The sequence below is a fragment of the Oreochromis niloticus genome, linkage group LG8 (genome assembly GCF_001858045.2).
Source record: "Oreochromis niloticus isolate F11D_XX linkage group LG8, O_niloticus_UMD_NMBU, whole genome shotgun sequence".
NCBI lineage: Eukaryota > Metazoa > Chordata > Actinopteri > Cichliformes > Cichlidae > Oreochromis > Oreochromis niloticus.
In genome coordinates this window covers 3,581,843-3,602,440 of record NC_031973.2, presented here as the reverse complement: position 1 = coordinate 3,602,440, position 20,598 = coordinate 3,581,843, and the positions used below count along the sequence as shown (strand labels likewise).

General features: G+C 41.0%; 1 protein-coding gene across 1 annotated transcript; it reads left to right on the top strand.

Moving 5' to 3' along the window:
* The first annotated feature begins 1,086 nt into the window (after nt 1-1,086).
* On the top strand, nt 1,087-17,493 carry nploc4 (NPL4 homolog, ubiquitin recognition factor). The gene is made up of 17 exons (XM_003448623.5): nt 1,087-1,297; nt 1,924-2,004; nt 5,607-5,716; nt 5,863-6,090; nt 6,168-6,216; nt 6,295-6,389; nt 6,465-6,588; nt 7,092-7,271; nt 7,411-7,497; nt 9,063-9,134; nt 9,223-9,349; nt 11,319-11,479; nt 11,631-11,702; nt 11,801-11,893; nt 13,010-13,126; nt 13,446-13,548; nt 14,807-17,493. Exons 1-17 carry the CDS (start codon nt 1,283-1,285, stop codon nt 14,965-14,967), a joined length of 1,875 nt encoding a protein of 624 aa, XP_003448671.1. The 5' UTR covers nt 1,087-1,282; the 3' UTR covers nt 14,968-17,493.
* The last annotated feature ends 3,105 nt before the right edge of the window (nt 17,494-20,598 follow it).

The following is a 20,598-nucleotide window of genomic DNA, read 5'->3' as shown; positions in this document are numbered from 1 at the left end:
TGATGTTGAGGGAACATCTAAGACCTATATGTGTCACTTTAACTTCATAATGAAGACATCCACATTTAAACAGGGGGTAGGTACTTAAAACAAGCCAAAACAATAATAAATGAACAGCGTGTAAAACTACGGGTATTGTTATAATGGGAACTTTTTTGGATTTAGATTATAGACAATACATGTCAAATACGAGGCTCAGTGCCAGGAATCATCAAATTAATTAAAAACACATTGATTTTTTAAAAATTAATTTATTTGAATAAATGCTGTTTCTTCTGTAGTGATGGTCTGGAAAGTTTAAAACATTTTCATATCTAGATAAGTGTATCACATTTAAAATACAGCTGTTTTACATACATGAATGAGAGAGATTTGGTATCATAAATTATTATACCCAAATACAGCTAGTGTGAGGAAGTGTAAGAGTGACCACAATGATGGTTTAAAATGTACAAAACGCTGCAGAAAGTACAGTAAGTAACATAAAATCACCCTCCTTTGAACCTACAAATAAAAAAATAACTATAAGTAACTGTTTGAGACATAAAACAGCAAAACCTAAGCAGAATATAAATTGACTGATTACTGACTACTCAGTCCATCACATCTCCTTTAAATGCTTAATTACATTCCTGTCCCTTTAAACACTGTACAAAAGTTTTAAAAGCCAGAAATTCCATATTTTCATACCATAGTGTTATAGAGTTTAGGGTTTGGGCTACTTTTCATCATCATAGACCAGACGGTAGTTTTATCCATCCCACATGTTAAAACAATGCCTCATATTTTATGATAGTGATTTTTTTATGAAAAATGTTAGTTATTGTTAAGAATTCAGAAAGCAGAATAAAATTAAGATAATGTTGTGCACTTACAAGGAGGGCTCAACAATGCTGTAGTGAGCCTCTGAACATCTCTGAAAATGTTCAGTGTGAAAGGAATATTTTGTATCCCATCTTTCAGCATATTTAATACTAAAAAGGATCTGACTCGGGGGGGCTCAGGTGGGAGGCAGTAACTGACGGGAGAAAAAGAAAGAATGATAAAAGTGGAACCCTTGTTTCTAGCTTAGTTTCTTTGTTTCGACCGTGGTCGCTCCGCTGTGGGATCGATGGGGGCGCTAATGTGTGCAACACCCGGTGTTTGAGTTGCGGGATGGAGTTTCGCTGACATACACACACACACACACATATACATACACAGCAGCGCTACGGGGTATTTGTTTTGACCCTGTCTGTCCACTAACAAAGCCAAATCTACCGGGCGCACCTACCCGAGCAGCATGGCCGATAATATTGTAAGTACAGCGGAGGATGGGCTCCGGCTAACGTTAGCTAGCCTGTTAGCTGGACTCCTGAATGATGAGGCAGCAGAATTAGCTTGGCTAGCATTAGCCAGCTAACATGAGCTAAGAGTGACCAGGGCCTGTTTAGCTAGCCGGCTAATATGATAGCTAGTAGGCTAGCTGACGACATCCGAATGAAAAGAGTCATTGTTGGCTAACGGGAGAGCGACAATAACGGCCGGCTTAAAATGACTGGCATATTCTTTCATCTCTTTAGCATGACAGTAACACGAATAGCTCGGTAACGATGGGAGCTGTGATGTTGCACATTCACCACGAAAGTGATATTTAGTTAGTCTGTGAATGAGCCAGTACACACTGACAGCTTTCCAGAGTAGTTCAATGTCAACATCGTCATGTTGCAGCTAAAAACTAGAGGTTGATGAGCTGACGTTAACCCGACTTTTCTTTCTGCACTGTCACGGTTGTCATAATACCCCGACACTGACACCGGAGGGGGGCGGAAAGGGGGGGGGGCTGCGTCCTGGTTTTGACTGACAGGTGTTTGAAATGCTACAATGGATTCGGGCTTGTACTGTAACGACTGAATTGTGGGTTTATTTCTGTCTCTCCTTTAGATCATCAGGGTGCAGTCCCCAGAAGGGATGAAAAAAATTCCTTCTACAAAGAGGGAGACAGCTGCTGCTTTTTTAAAGAAGGTAATGTGTTAAATATAACAGCACTCAAGCATCTTGTTTTCTTCTCTACTCTAAGGGCTGGTTTCCAGCCTCAGGATTTATCAGTTTGGCCTGGCACTCCAGTATAAGGGGGTCAGTTCAGCCTTTAAATGAAGGTGGTGGCTGACTTCTGAACAATGCAGGATTTTAATTAGTCATGGCTGCTGCTGTCCTCTTCCCTAAGCCTCCCCTTCTGCCTTTTTATAAGAATCCCTGCTGACAAACTCACCGAATAGCTAAGAAAACAGTTTAGTTAAAGACTTCTAAACACATTATAGTTTTAATTCAACTGTAGATAGTATGCTTTATTTGATGTTTGCATAAGATAATGGCAGTAATCTGTGAATAGTTGTCCAGCAGTTACAAACACAATAACATCTAAGCCTGGGCCATCATATTCTGTTCTGCTTATGACCTCCTTGGGTTTCCGAAGGCATGGGAGAAGATGAGGGAGAGTGAGCTCAAAACAGTTTTTTCAGATGTAAAGGAGGGGAAACAGGTATTTTCTGTAGCTTGTGTTTCCATAAACTGCCAAGCATCAGCACTCCTTCACCTCAAGGCTTTGTCAGCTCATCGTCATTATTTATTTTATGGAAGTAGTAACACCGTGTCCTCATACAGTTGAAAAGTCACAAAATTCGGAGTACCATCCTAATCTGCACGCCCTCCCTCACTTCATCTCCAGTTCACAAAGATTACCCATGTTTGCTGCCTTCAGGGTACAGTGGTGCCACATTGTTTTAAATTGCTATGCATTGTAAAATTAAGCAAGAATAATAGGCATAAAATAAAATGGTCACAGTTTTCTGGCTGGAAGAATGAAAGGCTATCTTAAACCCCTAAAAGACTTTGATCCAATTGAAATCTGGGAAAAAACAACTTTTTGTTTTGACCTTTTGGTGATACCCTGTTTCAAAAGCGGAGATTATCTGCTCTCTCATTGGTTATTAGACCCATCACATGCAGTTACTTGTGGCCAAAACAGCAGGATTGTTGCTCTTGATGCTTCAAAACAGGTCTTTTTAAACCAAAGGGTGATGATATGTTAGTCATGTTAATACTGTCAATCATAAGGATGTACTGATATATGATCCAAATATAGTCATTAGCTGATATTGGCATATCAGCAAGTAAGATGGCATTTATCCACATCAGTAGCTGATATTTATCTGTTGTGTCACATCAGTCGTGTGCTGGCAAAAAAGCAAAGAATTTCCCACTCTCTGCTTTCCTCCACACCAGAACTGGATCCAAGCCTTCTGTACTTTATTTCCACAGTACACTGAAAACCTGTGCAGGCCTCTTATGTTTTTTTCACAAAGAAAACTGATTAGAAAATGTTTTATCTTTAAATCAGTACAGGAGTGTTATGTGTTGTTGTGGGCTTTGTTTTGTTTTTTTTCCTCTTCTTGTGCCTGTACATACATGAAGCTGTGTAGGAAGTAACAGAGCAGGTCGGTCCTTTGTGGACTGCACAAGGAAATATGTGTTCAGGGAGTGTGTTAGATGTTTTAGAGTCCAGGCATTGCTTCATATCACAGAAGGCACAGATAAAAGTGTGTAATCTGATTTTTTATAGGACTTGAATTTTACTGAAGGCCTGTTAATAATTTAATCCACTTCCCCAAATCTACTGCATAAAATACAGGAAATTCTTGCACCCATTTACAGCTGTCTGGTAATGTTGAACCCAACATTTGCACCAGTGCTGAATCACTGCTGAGCTGGACTCACATCAGATTTGGACAACTCCTAATCTGATGTCAGTCCAACTCTGCAGAACTGTGAACGCCCTTTGGTGTTTCAAGAAGTTTGGCTGACACAAACAGGCTTCAGAGATGTGAATTTGAAAACCTGCAAACATGAACTGTAAGTTAAAAATTTAAATCTAAAGACCTTCTTTACCAAAAAGGACAGAAGCCGGTGAAATGACAATAAAAAATGAAGTGATCTGCTTGATTTGTAAAATATCAGGTGTTCAGGTGAGAAGTATCAGCAAAACAAAGATAGAAAGTTTTAGCAAATTGACAACAAACATGGTAAAATACAATGTAAGTAAGTAAGAATAAGAGACAGTAAGAATAAGGCACCGTAACACCTATAGTAAAGCTGACAAATGGTATTCCTCCCAAGTTATACAAGCCTCACTTAGCAAAGTACTTAAGAGCCACTTTCCCCTCTGTTTCTGGGGAAATTTTCTCTGTTATGCTTCAATTTTACACATGAGGATGGGAAATAATTACATTTGCATTTTAATCACTGACTATGAAAAGCCTAAAATAGAAGCATGTAACAGCAGACAGAGCACTGCAGCAGCACCTCATCAAAAATGCATTTGTTAAGGCAGGACTGTGTAGCTTGCAGATCAATGGAAAGTTTTCACTCCCCACTGAAGTGCAGCAATGAGCCAGACAGCCGGAGTCCTGCTGGTTATATTTCTGCAGCTCAGACAGAAAAGAGAGGAGCTGAAAACAATGTCTGATTGTGTACTTTTCCCATAGTGATGAGATCTTATGCTGTTCTTTTGGTGTGTCGTGAGAAAAGTGATCCTCAGACAACCTCTATGCTTCTCACTGGTCTTCTGTTCTCTGCTAATTTTATCAGTGTGGACTTTAAAGATAGATTAAAAGCAAACGGAATCCTTCCCAACGTCATCAACTGGTTTACATGTTGGAGGAGGGAATGTTGTGCTGAGCATTCTTTCTCCTGTGAGAAAATAGCTTTTAGGTGGTTGTTGAATGAAGTACTTTTCAGACATAGGTGTAGAGTTCTGGAGTGCACCGGATCAATGCCACTTTCTTCCTCAAAGTGAGGAAATAAAATATTGGTGTTTAGCAAAATTCTATTGAAATCCAGTTATCAGTTCAGTATATTTCATGTAAGAGAGCCATTAAAGACTAATCAGATTTGAAGTCAGTATTTTTCTCGTCTGTATGTAACTAGTAAATGTAACAAGGTGCAAAATATGCAGTGCAGTTGTGTAACATGTCTCAAGTAAAACAGTGTTTATAGAATGACACAGAATACCAAAAATAACTTTTTTTTCACACAACCCAATATGTAAGTGTTTTTTGTTTTGTTTTTTTTACCATCAGTACAGGTTAGAGTCAACTATTTGGATTTGTGGAAGTTTCCCTTGGTTCTGTCTAAAGCCTCTTTATCAGATCTGAAAATGCGTGTATGCGGGAAAAAGGCCCACACAGGGAAATGATCAGCATCCGGCTGAGTGCATAACAGTTACATGATGTAATGTAAAAGTGCTACGAGGGAGACCCTCCTGTTCGATCCGCTCAGAGTGCTTTTCTTAAAATGTTTTGGCACAACCATAAAGAGGTGTTCCTCCAGGCTGACACTCTTTGCTAATCTGCTTTGAGTGATTGGCATCTTTTCAAGAGCAAACTGTCTTTACACAAGAACCAGCACATGTGATAAGAATTCACTCCCAGCAGCACAAGGCTTTGACATTTATGCTTAATGATGAATTTAAAGTGTCTTGATGATTACTAATGTTTTTGTTCCAGGCTATATGAAATGTGTGTCGTATCGATATTCTTGTCAAAATCCGGTATCTGCTTATCCCACAGGTGGCCAAAGAATTTGGGTTCAACTCTAATGGGTTTTCTGTTTATCTGAACCGCAACAAAACCGGAGAGCTCGTGTCCCAGAACAAAACCCTCAGCCTTCTTAAGATCAAGTAAGTTGAAACAAGCAGACTTTAACCTTTAATTAGTCTGAATTTCACTCTTGCCTCTCCGGGGAGTGTTGGGGTCCAGAAATACTGTCTACTTTGTCAACCTACACGGCTTTAATAATCTTATTCTTCTCTCTCGTGTTTTGTAGGCATGGGGACATGTTGTTTTTGTTCCCTTCAGAATCCTCCACCTCCTCCGGGGAGGTTATGGACACGGCCACCCCTCACACATCTTCGTCACTACCATCCGTCTCTCCCTTTTCTTCGTCCTCCATGATCCCCCGGTCCTTCTCAGCGCCCCAGGTCCAGGAAGATGAGATCGATCAGTATCTGGTCAAGCAAGATGGCAAGATCTACAGAAACAGAGATCCGCAGCTGTAAGGAAGAGGACCAGCTGCACACATCTGACTGCAGTGCAGATGTTGGATACCTAATCATTCTTTTCTTGTTCCAGATGTCGCCATGGTGCCCTTGGGAAGTGTGTGCACTGTGTACCGCTAGAGGTAAGATATTTCATTCCTGTGCTTTGTTTCTTAAATGATGAATGTTAGGGCTATAAAGCATGTTTCTTCTGATTCCAGCCTTTTGACGAAGACTACCTGAATCACCTCGACCCACCAGTGAAGCACATGTCATTCCACGCATACCTTCGCAAGCTGACCGGTGGCGCTGATAAGTGAGGGGCTGTTTTTAATTTTCCAGTTTGGTTGCTCATAATGTCAGACTCTGATACTGTTCTGATCTCCTGCAGGGGGAAGTTTGCTGCTCTGGAGAACATCAGCTGTAAGATAAAGTCAGGCTGCGAGGGTCACCCTCCCTGGCCGGAGGGCATCTGCACCAAGTGCCAGCCGAGTGCCATCACACTGAACAGACAGGTATGTCACAGTAACAAGGGTTGGGAGAAATATTCGTTTACTTCTTTTATGAGCAAATATGACACCGAAAATACTTGAAGAGAACCATCCTGTCCAGGGTGTACTCCATATTTCACTATATGAAAGCTGGAATAAGCTCCAGAACCCTGAAGTGGTTTAGAAAATGAATGGATTGGATTACTCTGCAGCTGTTTTACTGAAAATGTGCTCTTTGCTTAATACTGCACACATTTTTAATGTTTTCTGTCCCTGTTAATAATTTAGATCACAGTAAAAGTTTGGTGCAGGATCTTAAGTGGCAGGTGTACATTACAGTTAGCGTCAGTACAAAGTGCTGAGCAACACTGGGAATTTAATCCCCAAGTATATTTCAGCATGCAGACTCCTCCTGAGCGGCTGCTTCCACAACTTCAAAGAAACTTGATCCATGTCTAAAAAATCCAAACAACAGTCCTGAGTATCACACCATGTATGTGAATGTAGTTTTTCTTTTTTCCCCCCAGAAATACAGACATGTAGACAACATCATGTTTGAGAACCACACCATTGCTGACCGCTTCTTGGACTTCTGGAGGAAGACGGGCAGTCAGAGGATGGGCTACTTGTACGGCAGATACACGGAGCACAAAGACATCCCCCTGGGCATCAGAGCGGAGGTGGCTGCCATCTACGAACCCCCACAGGTGGGACATTCTCTCTGAGCGTATTACTGCCTGATTCTACTCTGCAAGTGAAATTGTGTCTTAGTTTATTTGCTCAATAAGGTTAAAGTTGCATTAACTGCATTTATAACTGTGCTGTTTTTCTCGGCTGTGTTTTCAGAATGCCACCCAGAACAGCCTGGAACTGTTGGAAGATCCCAAAGCTGCAGCCGTGGACGAGATTGCTGCCAAACTGGGCATGTGCAAGGTTGGGTTTGATTTCCCCTCAGTGCTCTGTTTGACCTCACATTGCTTTCATGTTTGCATACAGGCAGAACTGTATGTATGCACATGAGAAACGATGCACAGTACATTTACAAATACCATATATACAAAAAATAGATGCCTCTACAGTCAGACCTTAATCCAGTGAATGGATTCCAACTCCACCACTTAGGCTGTAGCTGGCAGATGTCCTTGTTCTGCTTTGCAGCTTTACTGTGCTCAGTACTAGTTCTCCTCCCGGTAGAGTGGCCTTCCAGCTACTAAAGGGACTACTGTCAGTGTCAAGTTGGAGTCTGTCATAGAGGCTTAAGACACCTACATGACCCTGATTAGCCTGTTGCTGCAAATGGGGCATGGATGACCGGGGAGAAAAATCTGACATGAAACTTAAGGGTGTACTCAAAACAGGCAGTACATAACATGCCCGACCACAATTGTCCCGCAGAAGTCGAGTTAGTTTGGCCATTTTGACCTCTATCCCCACCCACCCCCTTGACTCCAACACTTCTTCAGTTAAAGCTGCAGATTTTCTTTGAAAATCTCTGTAATTAAATAACATATCTCTAAGGCATCTCAGAGGTCAGTCTAAGATTTAAAAAAATGGCAAAAAAATAATGAAAGTCACCCTGCTCTGCATGAAATGGTTTATTTTTAATGGCAGTTTTCAAAAATACCTTTCTCTGCACTGTTTTTAGCTCATATTATACTATTTTTGTATCCTAATTGTGGTGGTGAGTTAAAGGAAAGGTTTCTATGGAGGTTGGTTTCAGTCTGATATCTCAGAGGGCACGGCACAGGCAGGCGTATGTCCAATCAGGTGTAGCTCGGTGTTTGGAGCTGTCAGTCATCTGTCACCACTGTTTAGTGGCTCACACATCATGTGTTTGGTACTGTGAAGCAGGGTGACCCTCACACAAAATGGGAACACTGATGTGGAGACACATGCTGTTGCTGTAATGATGTGTTAGTATGGTGTGAGAACATCATGCAGGGATATTTGGAGTACTGAGAAATGCAAATTTATTTTGAAGGGCTGAAGGAGCACAAAAAATATTTTTAAACTTTAAGACTTGGGTGTATGCAGTGATGTTAATCAGTGCGTGTGTGTGTTTTTTGCATATCACCTGGTGTATTCTGTTTTTTATATATGTAAGGGCTGTTTTTGTTCCATTTGGATAAAAAAGAGGAAACTTGAAGAATTGAGTTTAACTTATACCTTTGTTACATCATGTAAAATCACTGAATATTCGAGCAGATAATCTTATGAGTGGACAAAAGTTGGCAATTATTTAAATCAGGGGTCCCCAATCCTAGTCCACGAGGGCCGGTGTTCCTGCAGGTTTTAGATGTGTACTTGATCCATCACAGCTGATTTAAATGGATAAATTACCTTCTCAACATGTCCTGAAGTTCTCCAGAGGCCTGGTAATGAACTAATCATGTGATTCAGGTGTGTTGACCCAGAGTGAGATCTAAAACCTGCAGGGACACCGGCCCTCGTGGACTAGGATTGGGGACCCCTGATTTAAGTGTTTGCTTGTTCTGCAGGTGGGGTGGATCTTCACGGACCTGCTGTCTGAGGATACGAGGATAGGCACCGTCCGCTACTCGAGAAACCAGGTGAGGATCCATCTGACTCAAAGATGATCTGTTAGTCTTAATTATGGTATTTTCCTCTGTGTATTCTTAATGTTCTTACTTGTGTTAGGACTCGTATTACCTGAGTGCAGAGGAGTGCATTACAGCGGGATACTTCCAGAACGAACATTCAAACCCCTGCAGACTTTCTCGAGACGGACACTTTGGATCCAAATTTGTGACTGTGGTCGCGACAGGTTGGTACTTTTTTTTTTTCTTGTGAGTGGTTTATGAATGAGAAACGGGGGAACTTTTTCTTGATTACTTTATCAATGCAGGCATGGTTGCTTAATCATAAACCACAAAAAAAAGCATCTCTTCCCCAATGTCCTTTTGGCTTTTCTAATGGGAACACAGTGTGATCAAATCCTCACGCCACACACTCACAGTCACACCCTAACTTGTCGTTAACGTGGAAAATTATGTAGTGAAAAGCAGAAAGGGGTCGATGTCCTCTTATCTACTGAAGTTATAAACATACTGGACAATTGTGCTGGTAGCTGACTTTTTTTTTTTTTGGTCATATAAAACTACCACAACTGTAGAAAAATATTTCAGGTAAAGTGGGCGCACAGCAACTCACGCAGCTGATTTTCATTTCGTATTTGTATGTTTTTCAAATAGCAGAGCCCTTTGTTTTTGAGTTGTTTCCGTCAGAGCCAGTAGCGTATTGCAGTTTGGGGGAAATCGTAAAGTTTAATCATTTCTTTTTGTTTGTATCTGCTGTCAGTTAAAGGCCTTAGAAAAACATTCAGTATCTGCAGGTCACACTTCAGCAGGCTAAAAAAAAAGGGATTTGGTACATCTCTAAGTATAGTTAAGTGTTCAGTCACAGATACCTCACAGATTACCTCAAACCTAGAAACCTGCTTGACAATTTATTTGGTTCAGTCTAATGCAAGGGTGTCCAACTCCAGGCCTCGAGGGCCAGTGTCCTTCAGGTTTTAGATGTGTACTTGATCCAACACAGCTGATTTAAATGGTTAAATTACCTCCTCAACATGACTTGAAGTTCCCCAGAGGCCTGGTAATGAACTAATCATTTGATTCAGGTGTGTTGACCCAGGGTGATATCTAAAACCTGCAGGACACCAACCCTTGAGGCCTGGAGTTCCCGGCCCTTGGTCTAAACAGACTTAAAACATGAATTAATCTGCACATCCCACAATGCAACACTCAGCATGTTGTAGCCTCTCCTTTCATGTATCCATAGAACTCTTATAATCTTAAAGAAAACTGGTTTAGGTGTTCAGTTTACAGCTTTACTGTAAGGTCTGTCAAGTGTAAAACTACGACTTAAAAAATGTGCGTGCATTTGAAACCGGAGGAGACAGACGTTGTGCGGAATCAGGGATGAATGTTTTTGCCGCCTTTTGTATTTGTTCCAAGAAAACACCCAGCAGTGACCTCAACACTTTTATTTGCATGAATGAGGCCCCAGCAGCCAAAGCTGATGTCATGGCTACACATCTCGCAGCAAGCAGGGGCGAAGTCCATCTGTTTCACTGTTTGTAAATCACTTGGATGTGTAATGCTGAACAGACTTTACACACTCGGTGTTTTACACACTATAGCGTTATTGCAGTTTCCATGATTTCCTTGTTGATATTTTTAACTTCTCATCAGGTTGTCCTTGCTTATTAAGACTGACTTTATTCTGGCTTTGTCAAAGATTACATTTTGTGGTAAACTAATCGGCTTATTTATATATTAGTGGATGAACAGAAAGCTATTTAAGGAGAACTTAAACAGCTCAAAATCACTTTGTTTAGTGCAGCTTGAGCTGCTAAGGTGACTAAAAAAAAAAAGGAGTATTCAGTCAGCAACATCTACCGAGAACAAGTGAAACGCTCAAGGTTCTCAAGGGAACCTGTGGATTATTGATGTTTGGCTTATCTCAGGATCCCTGATCACCTGATCCACTTTATACAGCACATCGCATGTCACAGCTGTCTTTGGCTCTCTTGATAGTCTTGTGGTTGCTGCACAGCTCTCCTAACGCGGGCCTTTGTTAGTGACTGGCAGTTGCCTTTGCAAGACTAGTTTTAAAATCATCACCATCCCTAATTTATTTGCAATGGAAATAATATTTTTTGTTTTTCAGCAAGCGGTTATTATTTATTTATTATTATTTATTTATATTCCTCTGTGCTGTTTTTTGTGCAGGTGGTCCAGATAACCAGGTGCACTTTGAAGGATATCAGGTGTCCAATCAGTGCATGGCTCTGGTGAGAGACGAGTGCCTACTCCCCTGCAAAGACGCTCCCGAGCTGGGCTACGCTAAAGAGTCGAGCCCTGAGCAGTACGTACCAGACGTCTTCTATAAGGTGAGACGCCGCATAAAAAAGCTCTGATGTGATGAATAGTGTGTATGTTTAAGAAGAAAATAAATATTAGGTACTTATTTTGGGGGTTAGATGTTACTTATCAGCTCATCCAGATGTTGAGATTGTTTTGTCTGATTTTCACATCCAACAGGACAAAGACAAATTTGGAAATGATGTCACGTTTCTAGCTCGGCCTCTTCCCGTGGAGTATCTTATTATAGATGTGAGTATTTTTAATAATATCTTCTTTAATACAGCAAACTATATTCTGACACTACATTTCCAGAAAATCTGTATAGAGAAATATTATTTTCTTCGTAGATAACCACAACTTTTCCAAAGGACCCCCAGTATACCTTTTCTTCTACGCAACGCTTTCCCATTGAAAACCGGGATATTCTTGGAGAAACACAGGTAAGTGCTGTCAGCATGAGTTTGTATTTCCCTCATCCAATTCAACAAGATATAAAAAGGCCATCAAAGTATTTGGTGTAAGGGGAGGATAGATGGTCCCAGTTTGGGGAATGGGTGTTTGGAAATTTAACTGATCTCTCATCCCCTGCATCTTTGTACTGTTTTCACGATAACACATAAAGACAGTCGCTTGTCCGTCCGTAGTGTGGCTATATTAAATGTAAGAGAAAGAGAGAACTTCTACAGTGAGCATCAAAATGATGAAAAAATATTGCCGTAAACAGTTTATTTTGCGACACCACGAAACAAACGATAGCGTAATATGAAATGATAGGCATTTTCATATCGTCATCATATATACATCGTTATATCGAACAGCCCTATCTCTAATCCTCCAACTTCATGTTTACTTTTAGGAAGTGGATAAAGTGTCATAGAAAAATGTAGCCAATGGTGCTACATTTGTGTCAGGTCATTACAGTAAAACTCTGAGCGTGCAGTCTGACCCTCTGCAACAAATTCACAGTGCACAATAGGGCTGGACAAGTAATCGGATTTTAATTCCAAAGATGATGAAAAGAAAGATACTTGAGATGAAAAGTATTACTTTTTTTGCTCAAATGTTTTTCTCTTAACATTACAGCAGTGTCTTTTTGCCCCTCCCTAAAAGTCTGCACTCACTCACAGTTTGGTCTAGCTCGAGCCAAGCTTCAAGCTTTTGGTCTTGTAAGTAAACAGGTTCATCCATCCGTAGGTTCACCTCTACATGTGGTTGCTTTTTGCAAGCTAGTGAAACGGGGGGTTGAATCCATCGCCAATCTGGCATTCCAGACAACCCACAGTGGAAGTTGTGGGCAAGCAGGGAACAACAAAAGTCCTTGTGAGAACGTCTGAAAATACCCACCAGTCAGAGCCTAAATCCCATAGCTGAAAACACTCTTCCACTTCCGTGGTGTGATAAAATCTCAGAGTGCACAGCATAAGTGTTTAGAAAGGAACTTTCAGACAGCGAATTTAAAAATAGCAGCCATGCTGGAAACTGTGTGGACATGCCTGAGTGCCTGACTGTGAAGGTGTGGTTTAATAATTCATCTTGTTTTTCTTGTTCGTTTGCAGGATTTTCACAGTTTAGCCACATACCTGTCCCAGTGCACCTCCACATCATTCCTGAACATCGTGTCAGACTTTCATCTGCTCCTCTTCCTCGTCACCAATGAAGTCATGCCTCTGAGAGTAAGTTCAAAGCCTTGACGCTTTCAGGTTTTCATTTGTTTCCCATTTGTAATGCAGACGATGAGTTGGACCGCATTCTTCTCCAGTCTGGAAGTAGTTACTCCTCTAAGGATGTTTTCACTCAGACCTTTCTGCTCATTTTCAAACCGGCCCATCACGACGGTCACAAACATTGTTTTTCTGTAATGAACCGCCTGATCAGATTTGGATGTCCTGCATAAAACACAGACTTGCCAAACATAAACTCTGTGGTGTACTGTTTTTGTTTTTAACTCAGCATCTTGAATAATTAGATGAAAGCTTGTGTTTGTATCTGCAGGACAGCATCGGGCTGCTACTTGAAGCAGTGAAGACTTCTAATGAGGATCTGGCACAGACCTGGAAGAAGTCTGAGCAGTGGGCCACCATCGAGCAGCTGTGCAGTAAGTCAGGTTTTTATATAAACCACAGATTTAAATTCTGTTTTTGAGGGCCCCTAAACTTGGTTTCTTGATGGTAGATGTGCAGATGGTCTTGATGGTAGATGTGCAGATGAGAACCTTATGAAATGTACATTTCATAAGGTTCTCATCTGCACATAATCATAAATATATAGCAACATAACCAGCTGCCTCCCCTGTGAGTCTCTTTTCCTGTGAATAGACTCCACCATCTTAAACTGCAGCTCAGTTTTAAGCTTACATGCCTCAAATAAACCGTGACTGCACAAAAAATGTTCGATCACATGCGTGTTTGTTATGGTTGGTATTAAATATTACTAATAAATATGAATAATTTACCATGGTTAAAAAACGAATGTGTCTCTGGACTGACTTTCAACTGCAGCAGGAGGAAAGAAGCTGCAGACATTTCTATAAAGTGGAAAATCACTCAGATGGTGTGTGCTGCTGATTTGAGCTCATTAGTAAGCAGATTATTGGGGATTATTTAAATCAGCAGACTACAAAAATAAACTCTGCCTGCTTGTGACCTCTCCATCTTTACCACCTGTAATTTTCCAGGTTTCCACCAGTGTATTACAAGCCGTGTCTAAGGTGACGCCCTGTTAATACTAAGTTAGCTTGTAATTCGTTATCTTAGTGTCCTTGTTAATTGTTTTAGATCTATAGACAAGATTTAGGGTTAAGTTTAAAAACAGGGAGTAAAGAACCAAACAGGTGTTATACATGGATACTGTTTCAGCTGTTCAGCTGATATCCACTCACTTATATCCACTTATTACTGAAAGAATCCTGAATGGAAGTTTGTAGGAGAAGAAACAGCAAAGATGGTCGTAGCTTTTTCAACCTTATTTCGAGTGATAAGTTAATTATAAGATGCTTTGAGAGTGAGAGGACAGATGTGTTTCTAGGGGGACGTTGACTATGTGTTACTCTGCCTTTGTGCAGGAAATGTGAAATGCATCTAAACATCTGTAGAAAGTTTTATTTTAATACTAGTTTAAATGGACTGCTGGTGCCAGCATGAGCATGATCGGATTAGCCAATCAGCCCCTGAAAATCACCCTGAAAGAAGTCCCTACAGAGTAGTTTCCTGTAGTGGGAACGCTCATAAAGGTGTAGGTCACTCAGCAGTTGACAGAGTAAAATGGCGGCATATCTTCCCAGAGAGGCTGCTGCATAAAACCCCTTCTACTCTTCACTGTGGTAATATCCTGTTTTTCCTCTGCTGTCCTTCCAGGTACAGTGGGTGGGCAGCCCTCCAGCTCTCTGGATTATGGGGCCATGGGCGGCCCCTCGGTTCCTGCCTCCTCCTCCGCCATGTGGTCCTGCCTCCACTGTACCTTTATGAACCAGCCCGGCACAGAGCACTGTGAAATGTGCAGCCTGCCCCGCAGTTAAAACCCTTCACCCTCGACCCCGCTTCCACGCCCTTCACCGATCGAGCTCAGTCACTACACCAGGACCAGCTGCGAGACTCTGACGGCGTCACCGATCTTTTCTTTTCTCGCCTCACGTCGAAGCCTCTGCCCTTCCCATCTCACAGGCTGCTGTGACGTGCAGAGGGATTTGCTCGTTTACATCAATTTCACTGAGTCAAAATAAAGTTGAATCTGAGTTTTTTTTGGTTTGTATCCCTTCACACAGTTGCTTTTCTGAGAGGCAGAATACGTTTTAGATAAAGCACTCTGTGGCTGAGACCCCCTTTCCCTCAAATAATCCCGCCGCCCTCCTCCTCGGCTCAAATAAATCCTGCTGTGACTCAGGACAACAGCGAAGACTCCAGTGTCTGGATTTTTTCTCACATCAGTGCCCCGCTCACTGTCACGATGTCTTCTGGAAAATCTTGCTGTGTATAAATACATTTAAGAGTTGATACTGTTAATTTAATTAAGCATTTTTCTTTTTTGGTTTTTTATCAGATTGTAGCGTATACTTTAACATTTTGAATCTTCAGCGTGGGCTCGGCTCCGTCAGGTTTTCATAGGTCTCTTTGATGAGCCCCTTAAAGTACAATCATCAGTCAAAGCTCAGACCTGGAAACACTACGAGCTCCAGAGTAATCCCACTTAAATAGTTTCTATTTTCAGTATTAAATTTGAAAAGACGCCCTCCTCTGATCGAACACGTTGGTGACGATCGCCCTTTTTTTTTGACTGAGCCTAAAGTTGCTTTTTTTGTTGGTTTGCTGTAGCGTTTGAATTTGGTGGTTTGAACTCGAGCAGGCACAATATGTAGCTTCTTATTTTATCAGCTGTATGTTCTGTGTCTCTGTTAAACTACATCCCCAGGACAACCACCCGCCTTCATCGTTCTCATCACCGACTCGCAGAGTATCATCCGTGAGGTGCTTTAGAAACAACTGGTGCTCGCCACTTTCACCTCCCTGCCTGCCAGCCAGGGCAGAACTGATGTTCCTCCACTGATGGTCCCCTGCAGGTTTTCTTTTCTTTTTATTCGCTCTGTGTGCGAGGGGTCGCAGGTGAACACAGGTGGGAGAGGGAAAAACGCCCAATTTAAACCTGCAAATCAGATGGCACCACCTCCCAAAATCCACGTTAAACCCTGAGTCTGTTCATCCAATTCACAGCAAATTACTTGCAGTATTGTAGCAGGAAAATCTTTGGGTGTATTAGTGATGTTTGAAATCAGTCCACCTGTATTTTACCTGCTTACACCGGCAGAGATGTCGGCTGTAAAAGAGGATCTGTGGAAGTAAAGGGAAATTAATTTGTGGTGCTCGGAAAATTCCCAGTACCTGTTAAAGATACCCTTAAAAATCAGACCATCGCTGATTTACTGCAATAGTTTTCGATTTTATTTTTGCATCAAATATTGGGACCAAGACATACCATCATAAGAAAAAACCCCTCTTTTGTTCTGGCGAACATGCGGTGCTCAAATCTTTCCTAACATCTAAGCAAAACAAAACAACCGATGTCCATTTATAGTGCTGTTTAAAGGGAATTTCGGGGTGTTTCACATCTGTGGCCAATGTTAGCTTTCACGAATTTGCGTTTCTCTAGTACTTCTGGAAGTTTTGATCAGTTTAATGCATAAAAAAGGGACACAAACACCATTAAGCTGCACAGTAGCTTATGGACACCATCTTTAGACTGTACATAAAAGATGGACCTAGCCACCATATTTAAGTCCCAGCTGAGGGTCTCCTCTGCTGCTATATTTGCATTTGGAAACTGAAAGGGACTTATGTCCTCTGTTTGTGACTCTGATAACAAACAAAATTTCTAAAATGAGCATCACGTGTTCAAGAAGACCCAAAACAATCAGCTGAAAACTGCTTAATCAGGTTTTAGATCCATGGAGCTTCTATACATATGGAAGTCTTTCTGAGTTGCCCCCTGCTGGCCATTACAGAGAATGCAGGTTTAAGGCAGTGCTTGTATGGCCATAAGGTCCGTCCATCTTTTGTTGCCACCTTCCAGGTTTAGTTTGGGTGTTTCTTTTTTCCCCACCCTAACACTTTTTTTTGCCCCAACAATGGTCCACATTAATGAAATCAATAATCAGTACTGTAGAGTTGAACTGCAGCTATTGAAAATAGGGCTCTTCAGGTCAGAGGACGAGTCGTGGGCGCCAGATTTCTGCTATTTATGAGACGTGTGCTTCTTTGTAAGACGGTAATTCCATTGATGGAGTGAGAATATATTTTTAGTTGTAGATTGATTTCTTTTCTTTTTGCCCGGTGGTATCATTTTCGCCCCTCCTGAGCGTGATTTCTCTGATGTCATGCTGACGAACAGCAGTGACGTTTTCCTTTTGTATTGACCCGGGGGCCGTTTGCTGAGCAAGCATGCTCTTGGACTTGCAGCCGTTCCTCACTTTCCACAGAGCTAACTGAGGACCCTGAAAGTTGTATGCTGTTGACCTGGATTTGAAACAATAAAAAAGGAGTTGATGGAAAAATGCTGTCTTTGCTTTGTTGGTCTGCCTGGTTCACAATAAATCTGATCTCCGGAGGATGAATCTGTGCTTCATTTTTTTCAGTGGCTCCAGGCTTATCCAGAACCTTTAGGCATCTTTTTCCTCTGCAACATTTTCCACTTACACCTCAGCGGTCCCGATGTGCTCCCAGGCCAGATGACAGGTTTTCTCCAAGTATTACATCCTGATCAGATGCTAAACCACCTCAGCTGACTCCTGAGATGAAGAAACGGTGACGCTAGGCTTCTCGCCAATTCAATAAATCATCATTCAGAGAAAAACTAATTTCAAATTCATTTGTGACATTTTTTTCAGAGCTCATGATCACATGTGAGGGTTAGAGCATCAGTCTACTGGTAAATGAAAAGCTTTACCTTCCAGCTCAGCTCTTTGTAACTTCTGCATGACTTGTGACTGCTGGAAAAACTCAGTGAAGCCAGGCTGGAGAACCTTGCTGGGAGCCTCTCCTGAAGGCAGACCTGGGAGGATAGCCATGTCGTGATCTATGGCGCTCATGAAGAATTAACATGAGTCTGCTGGCCTGTGGACAACAGCTTTTATAATTTAGTCTTACATTTGTTTTTGTTGACATTTTTTTATTACTAGGTATCAACTGGTTTAATATTTCCACACATTAAAACATATTTATGTCACCATGAAGGCATCTCTCAGTAAATTCCCATCATATGAAATGGTATGTTTACATGCAGATAAAATGCTAATAAAGTGACTACGTTTAATTGCTGTGATGAGACCCTGTGGAGGCGATCCGGGTCTGGCCGGTCTCCTGTGAGCTCACATGGACAGCAGATGAAGAGCAGGAATTTTTAAGCTGACCTTAAAACATCAAAGAGCTCTGCTGAAGCTCTCAGAGGACTGAGATCATGTTCCAGCTTTTACACTTTAACATATGCTGTTTTTTTTCCCTTCTCTCCACATTTTCTGCCTCATTAAATATTGTTTCTAAAAAATCAGGTTGAAGTTATCCAATCCCTCAAACGTAAGAGTTAACAGAGATGGAAAACAGGTTTCTCTCCACTGTGAAATCCTGATATATGATGCTGCAGCTGATGGGAGTGGTGACTAAAGACCCTCCCTCTGTTTCAGATTAAAAAGCATCAGTTGTATCCAGATCTCTTTGTTTTACCTCTGACTGCCAGAACAGGTAGGTTTCCTACACGTTAACTACTTCGACTGCTGTTTTCCTTCATGGCTTCACGCTCGGTGACTGAGAGCTCTCAGGGGTTCATTTGTGTGTTGTTGGGCTTTTTTTCATCAGGATGAGAATCGCTGGAGTTCTGCTCCTGTTGTCTGCAGCTCTGTGCATCGCTCAGAGACAGAAAACAAGCTGGAGACCAGAGTGGGATTACAGGAATGAAGGCAAGACTTAACAGCTCAGTGTTATCAGATCGATATTACAGGGAGCTTTTTGAGAAGAAAAATCTGCTGCTGGTTATATTTTCCATAGAATTTTAAGCATCACCTGATCACACACAAGAATTTCACTCACATGTACTGTACCAGTGTACCTGCGCATGTGACGTGACAATAAAAGTGATTTGGTGCACAAATAACCATTAAAATATAGTATATTAGTATTTAAATGAAACTGAATTCAGATATTTATAGTTAAGTATCTGAAAATGTTTACAGTTTAAAATAAACTCTTTTTACATACAAATCTGGTAGTTAAGTTACCATAATTTATGCATTTAGCCAAGAAGATTTGTTTCCTGTCTTTTTTAAATGTCCTTCTTTCAGCAGAGCTTTAGCTCATTTTACTTTTTTGTTTGTTTGTTTGTTTTTTATCTGACTAAATAAATTTCAAAGAAATAAATACATTTCTTATAAAACCCAAATGCTTAGAATAAATGTTACCAGAAGTGTGAGGTTTATAATTGTTTTCAAATAATTATTCTTAGTTTTTCTCATTTAATGTTAGTCCTGGTAATGCTGAGTGAATGTTAACAGATGTGTAGGTTTACACATCTAGAGGGTTTTCTGTTTTGAAGTAACCTGCTGAATATTGTAAATGATAAATCATCGATTCCAGTTTGTCAGCTCAGGTGTTTTTCAACAGGATTTCAAGCATCTTTGTGTTTTGGTGTGTTTTTAAGACAAATCTCATCTACTTAACTAATGTAAGGATTACCTTTCTATAGTGAAGAAGCAGTATAATTATAATTCCCAGGAGAGCCGCGTCTCCACTAAAATCTAGACCCATAGCAAGTTTTACACACCAGCCAGTTTATAGAGAAACTAATCCACAGTCTATGAAAACTATTATTGGTTGCAGCTCTGCACTGATAACAATACGACTTCCCCACCACTCTTCCCTCTCTTTTTTTTTTTTACTTCTTTTACTTTTTTCTACAAGGTTACAATAATTCATGATATTTGTATGAATGAAGTCATGTAGTACGGTACAGTTGTTGCTGATGTAATAAGTTCAAAAGCAGAAGATAATACAGCTTGTCTTCCTGGCTTGCTCACCTGCAGCAGAGAGAGTGAACACCAGAGGATGTGCCAACCTCACGCTGGTTTTAGACAACTGGAAATACGCCATCATGACGCAGGTCAAAGACCTGCTGCTGCATGACCACAACACTGTGCTGCCCGACTATGGAAGGTGAGGTCTTCTGTTTTAGGGCCTTTTCTAAGTCTCCTGCGGCACAGTTACATCAGTTTGGGTCTTCGGGCTTTGCGCATCAGTCAAAATGTAAAGAATAACTGTAACATTAAAAGTTCAGCTTTAATTTGAGCCGGTTTAAACAGATATAGAAAGTAGAAATGAAATGCAAATGTTCTTGTTTCTTTTCTTCTAAATGTGACCACAATTTTTTTTTTAATGAACATTTGGTATTCAGTATGATTTGAAAGTAGCAACTGAGGCCATGAACTCATCAGGGCATTTTTCATACATGGACTAATATATTTGGAGACTGCTTTCCACAACCAAGAGGTAAAAGAGAAGAGACAAAAAAGAGGGTGCAGAGAAGAAATATGAGTGAAACTGTTGGAGAGGGAAAAAACACTTTAATTTCTTTGTGTTCTTTCAGGATCCAGCCTCTGTCAGAAGCTCTGGGA

Bases quoted from the DNA above. Each gene is read 5' to 3' on its own strand.
- nploc4 (XM_003448623.5), top strand. The intron at 7,272-7,410 runs GTGGGACATTCT...CTGTGTTTTCAG, and splicing joins CCATCTACGAACCCCCACAG to AATGCCACCCAGAACAGCCT. The intron at 11,894-13,009 runs GTAAGTGCTGTC...GTTCGTTTGCAG, and splicing joins ATATTCTTGGAGAAACACAG to GATTTTCACAGTTTAGCCAC.